Here is a 15,875-nt window from a genome sequence, read left to right on the forward strand (position 1 = left end):
CCAGTGATGGATTTGGCCCCTTGTATCAAATGTTCACTGCTACATAAAATGAATAGTGCTGGTGAATATAAAAACAGGCTAAGTAGCAGTAGCTGTTTTGTTACTTGTAACTAGCACATAGTTTAAGCTTGACAACACTGGCATTAAGCCACTCTCCTCTGTTCGCCTCTGCTGCTTATGTGTATCTTCCAAGGCTTTAGGGTTAGCTCTCCTGGTTCCTGACTTGATCAAGAAAGTCCTTTGTCCATCTGTTCCATCTGAATGGTATTTGCTATTGGTTTATGGCATGGGGATCTCAAATGCCATTTGCAGCTGCCCTCAGACGCTACAGGTCCAAGCCTGCCGTGGCCCCTCTGGTGACTGTAGTCAGTGTTGTTTGATGCAAATTGGGTGTAGTCCTTCAGCTCTTTGCCCGTTTGCTGGTGCGGGAAAGACCGGCTGTTCCAGTGAATAGAGGCCTTCTTTTTAATCCACCATATTGACTAAACTGCATCAATAGCATTACTTTTCCAGTGGCTGCTTCCATTCATAACCAACCCCATTGTATGCCCAGGTACTCAGAGGAGCATTTGACTGTTTGAATTTTCAGGGAACACAAGATTTTAAGCCAACATGATCAGGGCCTAGATGTTTTCACTTTCGAATTTAGGATTGTTCTTCCCATGACTGCTTCAGTCTCTGCTCAACTTCCCTGCACCCGTCTCCATGATACAGCCTTGTATCTAGTATATGCTGTGCCTCTGTTGGACTGGCTAGTGGTTGGTCTTGCTGGAAAAAGGAACCTAGCAAGTCCTCAGTCACTTCTTGTCACTTGAACTTGGCATGTGTATTGCCATTCATGGCATAATACCAATATCATCTCTGAATAATGGCTGATATTCAGCTAGTGTCTGTGTTTGTCTCATTGCTTTTCCTTTTCCTGTGAGTCTTCCATGCTTTCCTTCATCTTACTTTTTCCCTCTCCTGTAGCAGCTATAACTGTACTAATTTCATCTCTATATTGCTCTGGGTCCATTGATTTCTTTTGTTAATTGAGAATGCTACGTTCCTAGTATGCCTGCTGTTTAGGGTGCTATTTAGTGCAGCACTGTTCAGGAAGAAATATATTTTTCTATTTAAAAATTACCAATTCGTTGGGCACTGGGTGGCTTGAGGCACTGAATTTTCACTGACTGAGATCGGAGCTCAAATTTAGCTTGGGTGGCTGAGAGAAGAATTGAGTGGTGATCTTGGCAGGGATGCACGAATACATACATGCACTTTGGCACGAATAGTAAGTGACCAGGCACCAGAGTAGAAGATGCTGCCTTTCAGGGTGGCAGAGTGGTGAGGTACACAGGATGAAATTGTAGGGCTGCAGCAGATGCATTGATAGAACTATGCACGTGCTTTAGTTGTAGTATGGGGATGGCTGGTACTTGGGTAGAGTGAGAGGCAGGACTGTAAGGTTAGCCTTCCCTTAGCTGTTGGAAATAGCTCTGCAGGCTGGAGAGTGAAGGACAGTAGAGTTAGTGTGTGTTGCAATCTGTATTTTTAAAGTTCCTCTACGCAGCTCTACTACAAGAACCTGCTTTACTACACAAAGCTGCTTTTGTTTGGGCAGGAGGTCATGTGAAGCAGAAGGGTTAGAGAGTCTTAGTTGCCCCTGAGCTGCTTTCAAAACCATGGTCCCTGTGGCCATTGAGTCACTGATGTCAAACTCTTAGTAAATTGTAAGGAAAGTTCAGGTATCGTGTCCAGGTTTACCATATGTGGCTTTCAAGGACAGTAAGATGGAACACAGCCTACAAGAGAACGCTGCCATTCTTAAAACAGCTGTTTGAGTGGGTTTAGCCTGTAGCAGAATGGATGGTGCCTGAGGCTTCCTTTCTAATTCTTCAATGTGTTGTCCAGCCTCTTGTGTGCTTTCACATCTCTCTACTCACATTGCTGTTCTTTTTTCTAGTGTTTGTGAACTAAATTCACACTTGTGGCCTATAATATCCTTGGTCTGTTTTGTCTGTCTTTCTGTCCACTCTGTGTCTCACTCTCTGCAGAACCTCCACCAGCTCAAACAGATTCACACCCTGAGGCAGATGAATGAGCAGCTGTTGGCTGAAAACAGGGCCTTGACCCGGGTCGTAGCCAGGCTCTCAGCGGCCACCGAGCCCCCAGAATCAGAAGAGCTATAGCTTCTTCCCCTCCAGTTCACGTCGCCTCCTTCCTCTATTCCAGGCAGGTCTTTACTGTTATTGTCTGAACTGTCCCTTGCCCCTTTTAACTCTCCATGAAGGTGTTTTGTAGGCCTGTGGCTCAAAACACAGCATGTGGCAGAGGGGTGGTGGGCAAAGGATTCCCTCCCGCCCACTCTTAAAAAACCCAACTTTCCAGCATGACATAGTTCTGTGTTTGACCCCAGAGTTTAGAGTAACTGTGTTTGGCTTCTCTGCTCTTTGCCCCACCTTGGAGATGCTGGCCTCATCGCTTTTGCAAATCACTCATACTCCAGGGGTGCATTTTCCATGTGTGGGCTTGAGACTGGAGAGCATCGTCCTGCATAAATGGAAGACTTCAACCCCTCCCCCCCTTCCTCAAAAACTCCTGAGCAGAGGACACAGTAGGGGCTGGAGTGGATAACAAACTGCTACTCAAAACCTCATGCTTTCCTGGGACTCTTAATGCTGATAAATGGACGTGTTACTCATTCTCTAAATTCCAGTGAGTTTGCCAGCACCATCCATTATATCTTAAAGTGGGAGCATTTATTGCAGCATGTAATTGATCATACCAGGTACTATGAGTCGCTCTTATTTCACTTTGGTAGAGCTGTATCAGAAGTCAGTAGCTAGCAACTAATACTCACTGCCTGTGACACCAGGATTATCTGAAGTCAGAGTTAATGTCCTCCTGTGGAGACTGTGAGTAAGCATTACACATCTTAAATGAGAAAGCTGTTTATAGAAGTCTGGCACTTAGCAGCTGAAAGCTGTCTTCTTTTTAACTTTACTTGTCTAAGGAAACCGTTTGTCCCCCTCTGTGTTTTGAAGGGCACGTGTTGACTGGGACTTTAATGCAGTATTTACAGTATCCCCCAAGCAATCTGTTAGAAGGTTAACATGAGCAGGTAGGAGGCATGCAAGATGCATTTGCTTTTTTCACAATTGTTAAATTTACTGCAGAGCAATTACTGTTTGAAAGCCCCAAAGTTGTCTGTTTCGATCAGCTTTGCGCATCACATGCCATGCAGTTAGGTCTCTTCTGTCATGCTTTTTCTTGCTCAGTGTTAAAATTAAGAGAACTAAAAATGTAAATCCTAACTGTCCCCTTCAAGCCCTCAAACAGTAGCAAGTTACCGTATATACTCGTTCATAAGCTGATTTCCTTAGTAAGAAAGGGAAGCACCAGAGAAGGGGGTATAGAGAGGGAGGGGTGGGACGCAGCCCCCCCCCCCCAACCCCCCACAGAGGAGGCAAGAAGAGACAGCAGAGCCAGAAGAGAAGAGGCGGGACCAGAGTCTCTCTGCTTCTGGCCACGCTGCTTTCCCCGCAGGCTCCCAAGCAGCTGCAGCTCCGGGGCTGGCAGGCTGCAGCCATGCTGTTCAGCCCCGGCCCCAGAACAGGCTGTGGCTGTGCTGCCTGGCCCAACGGAGCACACTGAGGCCATGCCGCCCGGCCCAGCCTGCTGGAACATGCTGCTGCCGCGCCAACCGGTCTGGCCTGCCGGAGCAGGCTGCGACCTTGCCACCCAGCCTGCCAGAGCAGCTCCAGCCAGGCCAGAGGCAGCCTCCCCTGGCCCGTCCCAGATAAGGTGGGAAAGGATGGGATGGGGAGAGTGTGGGGGTCTTGGGCTAGGGGTGGGGGTCATGTGGGGGGTGGTCACAGGGGTTACTCCCCTGACTCCCAGCTTCTCACCCTCAAAACATTTCCCCACCAGTTGCTGTCCCAGCCCATCAGGGTAAGCAGCTGGCGCGCCAGGACACTTTGTTTACTTAGGTTTACTTCCATGCCTGTGGACACTTGAGGTAAACAAACCATCTCGGCCCACCAGCAGCTTAGCCTGATTGCCTGGGAGCCAAAGTTTGCTAACCCCTGAATTATAGGGTCGGCTTATGAACAGGTCAAAAAAAAATTTATTTTTACTTATCCATCTTGAGGGGGTCGGCTTATAAACGAACCAGCTTATGATCAAGTATATACACATAGTTGGTTTTTTATTGGTAAAACTGACCTATTGCTTAAATGCCAATAAAAATATGCCAAACAAATGCTTTCCTTTCAAAGCAACACACAGACCACCAGCACAGCCATTCAAAACAAAACAAGATCACTCATTAAATCCCCACCCCACCCTTGCAACCCACAACCACATTACGCCTCCTTCACTCATACAAATCATGCAGCATTTAACTCCGACAACATGGCTTGGTTACCTTCTCTTTGGCATGCTGAATGCCATTGTGCAGTGGTAGACATTTGTGGGGGCAGTGTAGATTTGTAGTTGTTTAAGCCTGCTTTGTTGCCTTCACTGTTAATGGAGGGAATTGCTTAAGTGGAAATAGTGTATAATGGTGTGTTTCACTCTTGGGAGTTGTCTGTTGGCAGCAGTGTTAATGTAGGTGATCTAATGACGCAGTAGGGTGGTTGTTTTTCCAGTAGCTGTTTGTGGTATGAACTGAGTTTGCATGTTAGATAGTGAATTCTTGGCTCTTTATGGGTGTGCTGGATTGTCCGTGCTTGAGCAAAATCAACAGATTCTTAAAGATTTGTGATTTTGTTTGGGGGACTTGCCCAGGTTTTTAAAATCCATCTCGACATTGATATTAATTGACATGGATAACTTATCAGTGTTGCCTATCGTCATCAACTTATCCAGTTTTCAAACGATTGTAGCAGCCATGAGTCCAGCGCTTAATCTATACCAGTGTGAGCCATGAGAATTTTTTCGTAGCACAGTTTAGTGTAGACAAGACTAAACTTGTTGGATGTAAACTGCCCTGTCCCCTACCTGGAATTTCTGACTTGGCCATTTAAAGTTGACCTGCAAGGGAAAAAATGGGTTTGTGCCTTTTTCGGCTTTGTGTGGCCTGGAAGGCTTTGAAAACATACTGTTTACCCTGGAGGACTGGTGCAATGACATCCCAAGAGGAGAAGGGAATAGTCTGCCACTGTTCTGATTTTTAACACCTATTAACTGAAATTACTAATGAACACTGTACAGGAAGGAAGGATTTGCTCTGTCAATGTCTTCCTCCTCCTTCAGGTGCAATATGAAAGCGTGCAATACACAGAAAAGTCAGGGAAGACCAGACTTGCATCTGATTTTTTACTAAGGGCTTCTGTACATTTACCCAGGGATTGACGCATTGGTGGTCAATTTAGCTGGTTTAGTGAAGACCTGCTAAATCGACCGCTGATCGCTCTCCTGTCGACTCATGCACTCTACCAGATTGAGAAGAATAGGGTGAGGCAATGGGAGAGCATAGTGTGGATGCTATTAACATAGACCTTTCTGGTCTCTCTTGTCTACCATAAAGAGGCAAAAACAGGGCATGCACGTAACTTTCTAAAAATACTTCAGGTCACACTCAAAGTCAGTCTGTCAATCATAACTTGCCATTGGCAATCGATTCACGATCTAATGATCAAGCTCTAAAATGGTTCCCTCATCCTAGCCCTGCCTTTGTCCTGCTGCTTAACTCATTTCATGTAGTGCTGGCATAACTTTAAGAAAGAATGCTGTCTCCGAACCTCCCAGTCCTTTGGCTCGTCCATGCACTGTCATTCCAGAGAGCCGCCTCCGTGGCCGCACCTGTTCACATCTCTCGAATGGGCTGATCAGAATTGCAGAGGGTTTTGGAACATCTCATAAGCAAGCAGCAGATGCGAAGTGTTCAGTACTGAAAGCATGCCGCGCTCATCCCCTGTCACTCCAGCTTTGAGTCTCCTGAACTGCTGTAATTCAGTGTGTATGTTCCTCTCCACCAGCCACTGGCTCCCATTAGCCTGGTGAGGCTTTTGTGACGGTAAGAATGAGCCGTGTAACCCTTCCCCTGCCTTTGTCTTTGTGCAGGTTTTGACAGAGCTGAAGTCAGACAATCAGAGGCTGAAAGATGAAAATGGAGCACTCATCCGTGTCATCAGCAAACTCTCCAAGTAGGACGTCGGAGGGAAGGAAGAAAGGAGGGGGCTTCTGTGCACAAGCTGCCAACCCTGCCACCCAGCCCCCAACCGCCTCTTGCCCTCCAATCAAAAGTACAGCAAGCCTTTCAGCCGTGGGAACAATGCGCCTCGCACTCCCCTGTCCCGTCCCCTCATTGTACATTCCCTTAGCACCCCTCTGAATGCACCCCTCAGCCATTTTATTATTTTAATTTAAGCATGTCGTGGTATCTTGGACATTTTATTCAAGGGGAAAAGAAACATGAGAACTGGGTTTGAGCTGCCAAAACTTCCTGCCACAAACCCAGCCTTGTCCACATTGGACTCCAGTCTGGAGCAGAGAAGCTTCTACTGTAATAAGCAATACAGAAATGACTCTGTCAAAGTGATCCGACGGGTCCAGAACCTTTGTAGCTGGAGCTGGGGGGACATGAGCGGGAGCTGTACACTGAGGATGTACGTCAGCTGCCCACTTGGCGTTGGGGGTCCGGTTACAATGTGATGCTGTGAAAGCCACGAGGACTCGTTTCTGTGTCAGACTGTGACGACAGCTGCTTTGCACGGAGGCTCTGTTCTCCTATCGTCCCAGTAGCTGACTCTCTATTTAATGTACGATTTTAAATGTTTGCTATCTTCATTTCTGAATCCCAGTTTCAGACCCTCCCTCCCCCCTTTTGCCCATGCTTTGTTTCTGCAGCCCAGGCGATCGTGGGTCACTCTGTACTCCTTCCACAGTTGCTATCTCAGTTACTATCCAGGTAATAGCATCTGCTAATTGCATCTGGGCTCTTTCCTCTTGTAATAAGATTCATCACTGATATTGGCTGGGGTCTCTGATGAAGGAGAAACTGAAGCAGCAGAGGTCACCTGCTGCTCTCGTATGCACATGTAACAAATCTGGGTGTGAATATCCATGCAGGGAGGTACGCATGCACAAGTAACCAACCCCCATCTTCTTCCAGTAGCAACAGGACGAGCATTTGTCTGTTAGTGTTACTTGCAGGATAGCACCCTGCAAAGTACTCGGAGCAGATGTCTGGTGTGCTTGTTTTAATTTCCAACAAGAGCAAAAACAAATGAAAATACAGGTGTATTTTGAGTTGGCTTTATAGGGGGTGAGGGTGGAGAGGCCGTATTTGGCTACAAAAAGGATAGTCCAGCCTTTGATGGCAAATCCTGACACAGCTAATACAGCAAGATTGAGAAACCTTAAGCAGTGATCAGTTGCCAGCTCCATTGTTTTCATTTAATAGTGGCCAGAATGAGCCAGTGTGAGGTGTGTACTGGTAACCAGATCTGTGGGGTAAACTGTTTTTTGATTGCTGGAAGCTAGCAACAGGATTTGACCTGGATGAAAACCTCAAAGGGTTCTTTCATGTCCTATGTACATAGAACAATTTGGAAGTTTTCACTTCCAAAGGCATTAAGAAGGTGACTCCTCCAGATGTTACACACATCTCTTTCTAGCTTCCAGTGGAAGCCGGGCATTAACTTGTTAACACATCTGCTGAGCCTACTGTTAGAGGACTATTTGTGGTGGGTTCGGGAAGGGACCCTCCTTGTTCAGAGATTCCAGCGCTGGCGCAGATGATGTGAGTCTAGCCACTGTGTTGACAGGGACAGATGAGTAACTTGAACATGGATATTATTCTCATAATTTCTCAACAGGGTAAAGTCTAACTCCGTCTTTAGCATCTCGGTTATTGCATCAGTAGGTGTTGGCCTGATGCAGATTTTCTTATCTCCCTTCTATTTTTTGTATCCAAAACTTGGTTTTGCACCTACTCTCCAACTCCTGTGGTGCATCCACCATCCTCTCAGCTGAGCAGGATGACAAGACCCACTTCAGAGCCTCAGTGGCATTACTTGTGTGTGATGGGAGACACCACTTTTCCTCCGAATGCATTGAGTTCTTGCAACTGCAACACATCTAGTCAGGAGGGGAAGAGATCAAAACCAATCATGGCACCTGGGCCTTCTGCATAGCGCTGTCTCTGAGCCAGGGATCCATTTTACTCCTTCTAGAACTTCATAGCATCAGGAATTAAAATGGTCAAATGCTTATCTGGTTTAATTCCTCACACCCAAGCGCTGCTCTCCTCTTGTAAGCACTTGTTCTCTGGGGTTTTCCCCATCCCCCTGGAATTTTCATTTTATGGCCCACTGCTTGCTTCAGATTTGGACTGTTAAGTCTAGATGTGACAGGAGCTTGCTCACTTCCTATGTATATGGAGGTAGAGGTTCTACACCTGTCAGTGGCCTATGGAGGGCAATGTCTTTCAGCTGGCTGGTATGCTATTGCGAGTCTCTCACCAACATGTTTTCCATTGGACAAGAACCACTGCTTTTTTCAACCCAGTCTGCAGTATTCCATTCTGCACTATGAGTTTGCCACTACCTACCTGGACCATTAAGAGGTAAAATTCAGGGAATCCTTTACTGCACTTGATCCTAACGAAGAATCTGCAATAGGTAATATGGGATGCAAGAGACATGAATCTCATATAGTACCGTGTGAAGCCAAGACACTTTAAATTAGGTGTCTGTTTTAGCACTAGGTTTATCATCCTAATCTCTGTCTAGGTTAGAACTCAGAACAACAATTTAATGTCATTGACTAGCCAGAGCCACAAGCGTTTCATAGTAATACAATGCTGTTGTACTCCAGCGTGGTCAGACTGTTTCTTGGGCTCAGCTGACTTAACTATCCCACTGAGGAGATACGGTGCAAGACACACGGCTTTCTACGCTCAAGGCAGAGTGCATAGAAAACAGTTTTTTTAAAATGTTCCCTGTTTTAATCCATAGCATTTGCCAGTGGTCTCCCCTAGAATGCACTAAAGCTTTTTCCAAGCAATTGCTTGGGGGTGAACCCATTTTTATCCAAGAAACTTAGCATAACTTGCAGCTGCAGTAGCTGAGGGACAGTTTTAATGTGCTGCTTAATTTATCTAGCAGGCTTTCCTGGTAAATTATTTCCCCATAACAAGCAACATTTACACCTGTCTTTTTAACTGGCAGTGAAATCTAGAGAAATGTTTCTTCTGGATAAAAAATGCTCCATTTTTTTTGCATGCAAGGATTAGATTTTAGCCAGGTTGTGTGCACGGATGACCTAGCATTGCAGTGACTCCTGGGATTTTCTCTGTCAAATAGAAACTTGGTGAGGAGGAAAACATGGAAGTTTTGATCTGTGTATTCTAAACACACTTGGGAAATGTGGACAGTGCAGGGTGTGCGGGAGAATTCTGTGTAAATGGAGAGAGAAGTCCTCTGCCTCTTACAGCTACTTTCCCACCCACAAAAGACTTGCTTAACTTCAGAAATCCCCTTGCATCTTTTGAAGTGCTTTTATATCTTTTATAAATCCTTATGCTGCAAGCTCTGTGCTACTCTGCCTTTGACTAACTGGGCCATGTAGGTAACAAAGGACCACAGACATAACCTGAAATGAGGAAGAAATGTTCTTTAGCGTGGACTCAGGTTTCAGTTCCATTGCTCACGAATTGCGGAACTAGGCTTTATTGAAGTGGGAGTGGGTCTGTTTGTCAAAGGAGAGTTTTGGGTGAAATCGAAAGCTTGCTAAGAGGTGTACCAGGGGTGCTGGAGTTTGCAAAAAAGCACTCTCCACTTGCATAGGGAATGTAGCTAGTCTTGAAAGCTGCCAGTGTGGGACAGATCTGGAGTGATGGGCTGTATTGGCTGGAGATTAAGGTGGGCGTTCATATTTTTGAGGAAACATGAATGAATTGGAGGTCATTGCATGGGAGTGACCTCTGAGCTATTAAAGGACAATGCATTTTTTAAAAAGAGAACAGAGGCAAAGTGGAGTCTGTATAGGATAGGTGTATTGTCAGTGTGGCTTCAGTTCTGTTACACCATGTGATTGGGGATTTTATCTAATGGATATTGATGTGGGACAGTGGTGACAGCAGCTCACTGTACCAATATTGATCTGCTGTGTGTTGAAGTAGTGAATTGATTAGTCTAGAGAGCAGGCCAAATGTGCCTCAGCCAATCAGAGAGCAACTTATCTGCAGTGGTGCAGGTTTTTATAAGTGTACTGCACTCTTTCAAATAAGCTGGTTTCAGACTGGTTAAGGGTTTTTGTGTCTTTTTAGTTTTGATCAGTGAATAAGTCGGCCATGCAGAAATCGGATTGGCTGCCACAGTCTCCAGGTAATTTTACAGCACTTCCATTTCATCATAAAGTGCGGCAGATAATACCCAGTTGGTTTGGGCTTTCACCAGCCATTACAGGTCTTTCTCCCTTATAGCTGTCAGTCATAAGACACTGGAGTATGACCAATAATCAATCAATGGACAAAGTGCATGTGACGCAGGTATTGTATTGTTCTCTTTGAATTGTGACGTGTCCATTGGTGAAAGGTCAGTTCAGTCCCAACTCTGTTTGGAAGGATCTGATTTAAGGGCGTGAACTCTAGTGTTAGAGTCTAGTTGGTGGGAAGCAAGTTAGGTTGTTTTCAAAGCCATTCTGTACAAAGCTTGTCAGACCATAACACACTTCAGCCTCCTGCAGGGGAAAGAACGTTCCAACCCTGATTCTACCCATCATGCTTGGGGCTGAGCAAGCTGGTAAGAACTTGACCATGTTTGCCCAGGATAGGTTGAAGAAATCTTTCCATTGCTAATAGAGAACTTTCTCCCTGCTGACTGCAATACCTAGAGTGAGTGTCCAGCAACTGATAAGCCCTCAGAGACGAAGGCTAGGTTTTCCTGGATTTGTCTCATTCATCCATCAGCCAGGTTGAGCCTCTAACTTCCAGGGGTAACGGAGTCTCAGGCCACGCTTTGAAATGCTGGTCATGTTGTACATATGCTTTAAAGTTTCCACTTCTCTCTCCTTTCCTGTCCTCCTCCACCAAATGCCGTAGCTCCTATTACTTTTTCTAGGCTATTGCACTGCCGATATGTTCATAGTGCTTAAATGTTATCTCCTTCTTTCTGGCTCTGAGTGAGGGAAAAATTCCAAATGACTTCACTGGGATAAATAAAATGCAGATTTGCACTGAGCCAGCAAGGGAGCTATCCTTACCACGATTGGGTGTTGAAAACGAATCTAAGTCTGGGATCTTTGTGATGCTGAACAGAATTTGGAGGTGGTCCACAAAATATGGCTGTGTGGAAAAGGTACGTGTTCTCAACCATCCAGGGCTTCCCTAATTCAGAGCCCCCAGCATCAGTGTGTAGGGTTGCTTTGTTTTGTGTCCTTGGCAATAACATACTGAAGAAATGCTCCGTTTTGCTAGCTGGTGATCAGGTCTTTTGATTCACCGGAGAGTTCTCTTTCATAGACTTGTCCAGAGCCCATTCAGAGGGAGGAAGAGTTGTCTTGCCCCCAGTCTGAGGTTCACCTGCAATTGTTCCGGAGTAAAAGGATCTGGTAGTGACTGGTCACTCCCTGTGAATGCAGGCTGTGGAAGGCCTATGTCGGCCTGCTGTTGCTGTTAACAGGCTGATCAGCCATACTAGACTGCAGGAAGGCGAAGAGAAAGAAGACTGTCCGAGCTTTGCAGCTGTCATTAGTGAGAGGAATCTCTGAAGCTGGAGTTCTTGTCTGACACTTCCAGATCGACTCTGGCTGGATTCACAATCCTTTGTTTTGCAGTAGGTTTCCTTTTTCCAAACTTCCATCTTGGTTATTCCCTTTCCCATTGGACTGTTACCATCCAGAAGCATGGAGCAGCTCCTGAAACTGTTTGGAACCAGTATTTCTCCTCGATTCTCTCTGCTTTCACTGCCGTCTGAAAAGATGGATTGATGTGGGAGCTGAAGTGGGTTCTAGCGTAGAAAGTAAAATGGCCTTTAAAAAAAAGTAGGGGGGGAGGATTGAAATAGGGTTGGAAAAAATCCGCAATGGCAATTTCCTGAATGACTGCTTAGTTCACTGCAGTGTTTGTAGTTAGACCCAGCTTTGAGGTACTATGGAGTCTCCAGCCCCTAGGAGCGTCCCATGAGCAGTTCACAGAAGGCTGCACCTGAAATGCAGACCAGCTTTAGGGTTGATTCTTCTTCCTCCATAAGTCTCTTTCCCCTAAAGGCCAATCCCCTAATTCTGCCTGAGGTGAGAATTGGTTACTTGATTGATGTGGTTCTTTAAATAGTTCCCTGGGCAATGCTTTGGCTGCTGAAGGGCAAAACATCTAATGAGCTTCGTTTTCTTGAGCATATCCTGTCGAGGAAGCCAGGCATTTGCCAGGGAGTGTGCTCACCCCTCGAATGCTAACCCTTGGAAGAGATGAATTGACTGTGGTGTTGGTGCGTCACCTTTCCAAGCAGTACGTCTGCTGTACTTACCTTTCGTAAGGAGAGTTTTACAGCTCGTTGTAAATACACTACTTGGAGAAAGCTTATGAAATGGTGGAGAAGAATGTATTTTTATGCAACTTTGAGTGGCCTTTCAAACCCTAAGACGAATAATTTGTTTTACTGGTGGTTGTTATATAGTATTATGTGTTTGAAAGTTTGGGAATAATATTCACAGCTATATGATGCTTGTAAACACAACAGTATTTATAAATGGATAAAATAAAACAGTGTTTTAACTTTTGCCTCTGTCTGTCTAGCAGGGTGTAGAATAGTGCAAAACAGACCTGATTCTTCCCCTCCCAAGTCAACCAGACACATGGTAGGTCAGCCTTGGGATGGGTCTTTCCCTTCTGCTGAGCCTCTTGCATTAAAGATGAAGTTAAAAGCACAGAAAATGTTCTGTCCCCTTTATCACTCCTGTGGGTCTCAAAGGCTTACCAGAAATTTCCTTCTGGTTTTGTTTTTCTGCATTAGAAATACCTGGTCCTGACTCAGTTGAGAGCAGGACAAGCTCCAGTTCTGGCTTCAGCCCATTGTTACCTCCCTGGGGAACAATGATTCATTTCTGTCGTTTAATTTGATCTGGGGTAACCGACCAGTTTGTCCGTGTGTTTATAAAAAGGCTTCCAGAGCGTTCTATTGGGAGCACAGTTATTCTAGTTCAGAAATGTTCTAATAATGAACAGTCGGGTCCAGTTCCACAGCAAAAAGAGGGGAGTGAGATTTCCATCATTCTGATTTTTCTGTTAAACAAAACCCAACTTCTTACAACCAAAGGCCCTTAGAAACATCCTCCATCCGTAAGGGGCACTCGTTCACCTTTAACAGTAAGATATGCAATTGAGCTATGCACCATAAGCAGCTTCAAGGACAATCTCTGCAAAGCAGCTGCTCAGACCCTGCATACAAGGTGGCAAGAAGACAGAAATGCTCGAGTGGCTGGGGGGTGGGGGGCGGGCGGGCAGGGTTGTAGACATGGAAGAGGCGGAAACTCATCCCTTAATTCTGGGGTAAAAGTGGGACTGGGGCCAGGCCTGAATGATTGGACAACTGTTACTCAGTGGAGAGAGGACAGACTTAGGAACACATACAGGGGAGTGAAATTGTAGCCATCAGTTATTGACTGTGGAATCAGGTGAAGCACAGAAGCTTAAGGGGAACATGCAGCATTTCCCAGAGGTGTCCCATCTTTGCATCAGCTCGTGGCAGTTTGCACTATGCATAGGATGTTCATTAGCGCAAGGAGATGGGCCACTAGCCAAGCTTTATGGGCCTGTCCCTTTTTAATACACCTCCACACTTCCTGGGGTAGGACCCTGTCTTCCTCCCCACCCAGCCCCCTAGGTCTAGATTAGACCATGTCAACATATCAGCATAACAAACACTTTCAAACCCAGGGACTAAAGTTAGGTTCCTAAAAATCCATGGGGGTGAGGGACCTTAGTAAAAGCAGCCTGGTTATCAGAAGCGCTGAGTGCCTGCAGTTCCCAGGCTCTGCAGTGGGGTTTGAGGGTGCTCGGCACCTCAGCAAACCAGGTTGCTATTTTTGTGCCCTAAATATGGATTTAGGCACCCGGGTTTGCAAGTGGGGACCAGTAGCATTCAACTCACATTCATGCTAAGTGATTCCCGGTTTCCATTCCCCCCTTCCTTCCCTGCAGGGTCTGCATCCCATTTTATTTTGCTTCTGTCTCCTTCTCTTGTATCTCTCCCTTTTCCTTCCCTTCCACTTGGTTTCTCCCGGTTCCTCTTTCCACTGGAGGTTTAAGAATTCATCACAAGGCTGCATGTATTTGGCTTAAAGAGCCAGCATCCTGGTTACAGGCTACTTTTGCTGAGGGTTTTCATACCATGAGGTTACCTACCTCTTCTGATACTGAGGTATTGGAGTTAACCCTGCAGTACTGCCAACCCCACATGCTCGAAAGTCATGAGCCAGGCCTCAAATATTTGAGATAAAAATAATTTTTCAGTGTCTATTTACCTTCTGTTTTCAGAACCTTTAGGGCATCCTATTTTCAAGCCTTTCTGTCCATGAAGGCTAGAAACAAAAGCTGAGCTGCTTATGTGATCCCAAGACTCCAGGAGCTTGGACTTTATAGCAACAAATATCATGAGACTTCTGATAAAACTGCAAGAGTTGGCAATGCTTTCCATGTGCAGAGGTACTGCTGGGCCTGGGATCTCACCCTGGCCTGGAGGACTCTGGATATGTCTGCACTGCAGCCCATGTAGTCACACCTGAGCTAGTTTTGATCTAGCTACCTCCAATAACAGTAAAGCTGCAGCAGCATGGACTTCAGCACAGGCTGTCCAACCTTGTCCAGGATCCAGGGTACATCATACCTGGTGGAGCTAGCCCGTCTGAAGTCCGTGCTGCAGTGGCTTTGCTGCTGTTGGTATCCAAGATGGCTAGACGACAGCTAGCCAAGGTATGTATGTGCTGTGGTCAGACTCAGATTGCCGTGTTGACATCTGCGTGAAATACTCGGGATGAACTCAGAGAACCTTAACATGGGAAATTGGTGGTGTGGTGAAATATCGTGAAGAAACCTGCATGTTTTCGTAGGCAAAAATAAAACCATTAAGTGATTTACTCTGATTGGTCCAGTTACTGGCAAAACCCATCAACATCAGAGCGTGAGGCCTTTTCAGACGCTCACTGTCCATGTGTGAAAAGTGTGATCTGTGAGAAAAGATGGGTGAGGTACTCTCTTATTGGACCCATTTCTGCTGGTGCGAGAGACAAGCTTTCAAGTTACCCAGAGCTCTTCTGTGGGACTGGGAAAGGTCCTCCGAGCCTTTACAGCTCAATACAACACTGTCTGCACTGAGGCTCCTACCTCGGTACTGAATGATCAGGTCCCATTGACTTCACCACCACTCTGTGAAGTCATTAGCAGCTGCGGGTGCTTGGTGTTTCTGAAGATCAGGCTGCTTCTACTTAGCTGCCTAAATGTGGATGTCTAAATTTAGGTATCTAAATGCAAAAATGTTGGCGTCTGCCCAAGAGCGAGAGTGAGGTATAAGTGAAGGCCCTTTATTCCTTAGTTACATGAAAGGGGTAATCCCAACACAGCGATGGCTGTCTGGACTGTCATCCTCCCTCCTGTTAATCAAAACGAGAAACACTGATGCCATTGCCACAGGCTGAGCTTCAGCAGAGCATGTGGGATCGAAGTGACATGGGGCTCGGGCTGCTCCTTCAGGCGTTCTCTCTCGCTTTCATCTTCATATGCCTCATTTGGAAGGAGAGCGAAGGTATCCTGTGCCAGCCCTTGGGCAGCGACACACCTGATGAATCATGATTTGGATCAAGCTGTGTCTGGTGTTTTCCCTAAAAGCTGAGCCATGTCTTGGGAGAGAAAATGGCTGTGAGGATGAGTTGCTGCTGATGGGTTTCCTTGA

The 15,875-nt window shown here is 46.0% G+C and overlaps 1 protein-coding gene across 5 annotated transcripts in view; it reads left to right on the forward strand.

Annotated features, from left to right (window-relative positions):
- Positions 1-15,875, forward strand: part of PPP1R12B (protein phosphatase 1 regulatory subunit 12B) — a 602,395-nt gene that overhangs the window by 149,414 nt on the left and 437,106 nt on the right. For 3 of the 5 annotated variants that reach the window (XR_007774748.1, XR_007774749.1, XR_007774751.1), the window contains one exon: positions 6,049-7,375. Coding sequence is in view for 2 of the 5 variants with exons in the window: in XM_050956104.1 (XP_050812061.1) it covers positions 2,037-2,171 (135 nt within the window). In the remaining 3 variants the exon portion in view is untranslated. Of the gene's footprint in view, positions 1-2,036; positions 2,384-6,048; positions 7,376-15,875 lie in introns of those variants that run through there. The other 2 variants (XM_050956104.1, XM_050956105.1) reach the window with 2 other exon arrangements.

The sequence above is a fragment of the Gopherus flavomarginatus genome, chromosome 5 (assembly GCF_025201925.1).
Source record: "Gopherus flavomarginatus isolate rGopFla2 chromosome 5, rGopFla2.mat.asm, whole genome shotgun sequence".
Lineage (NCBI taxonomy): Eukaryota > Metazoa > Chordata > Testudines > Testudinidae > Gopherus > Gopherus flavomarginatus.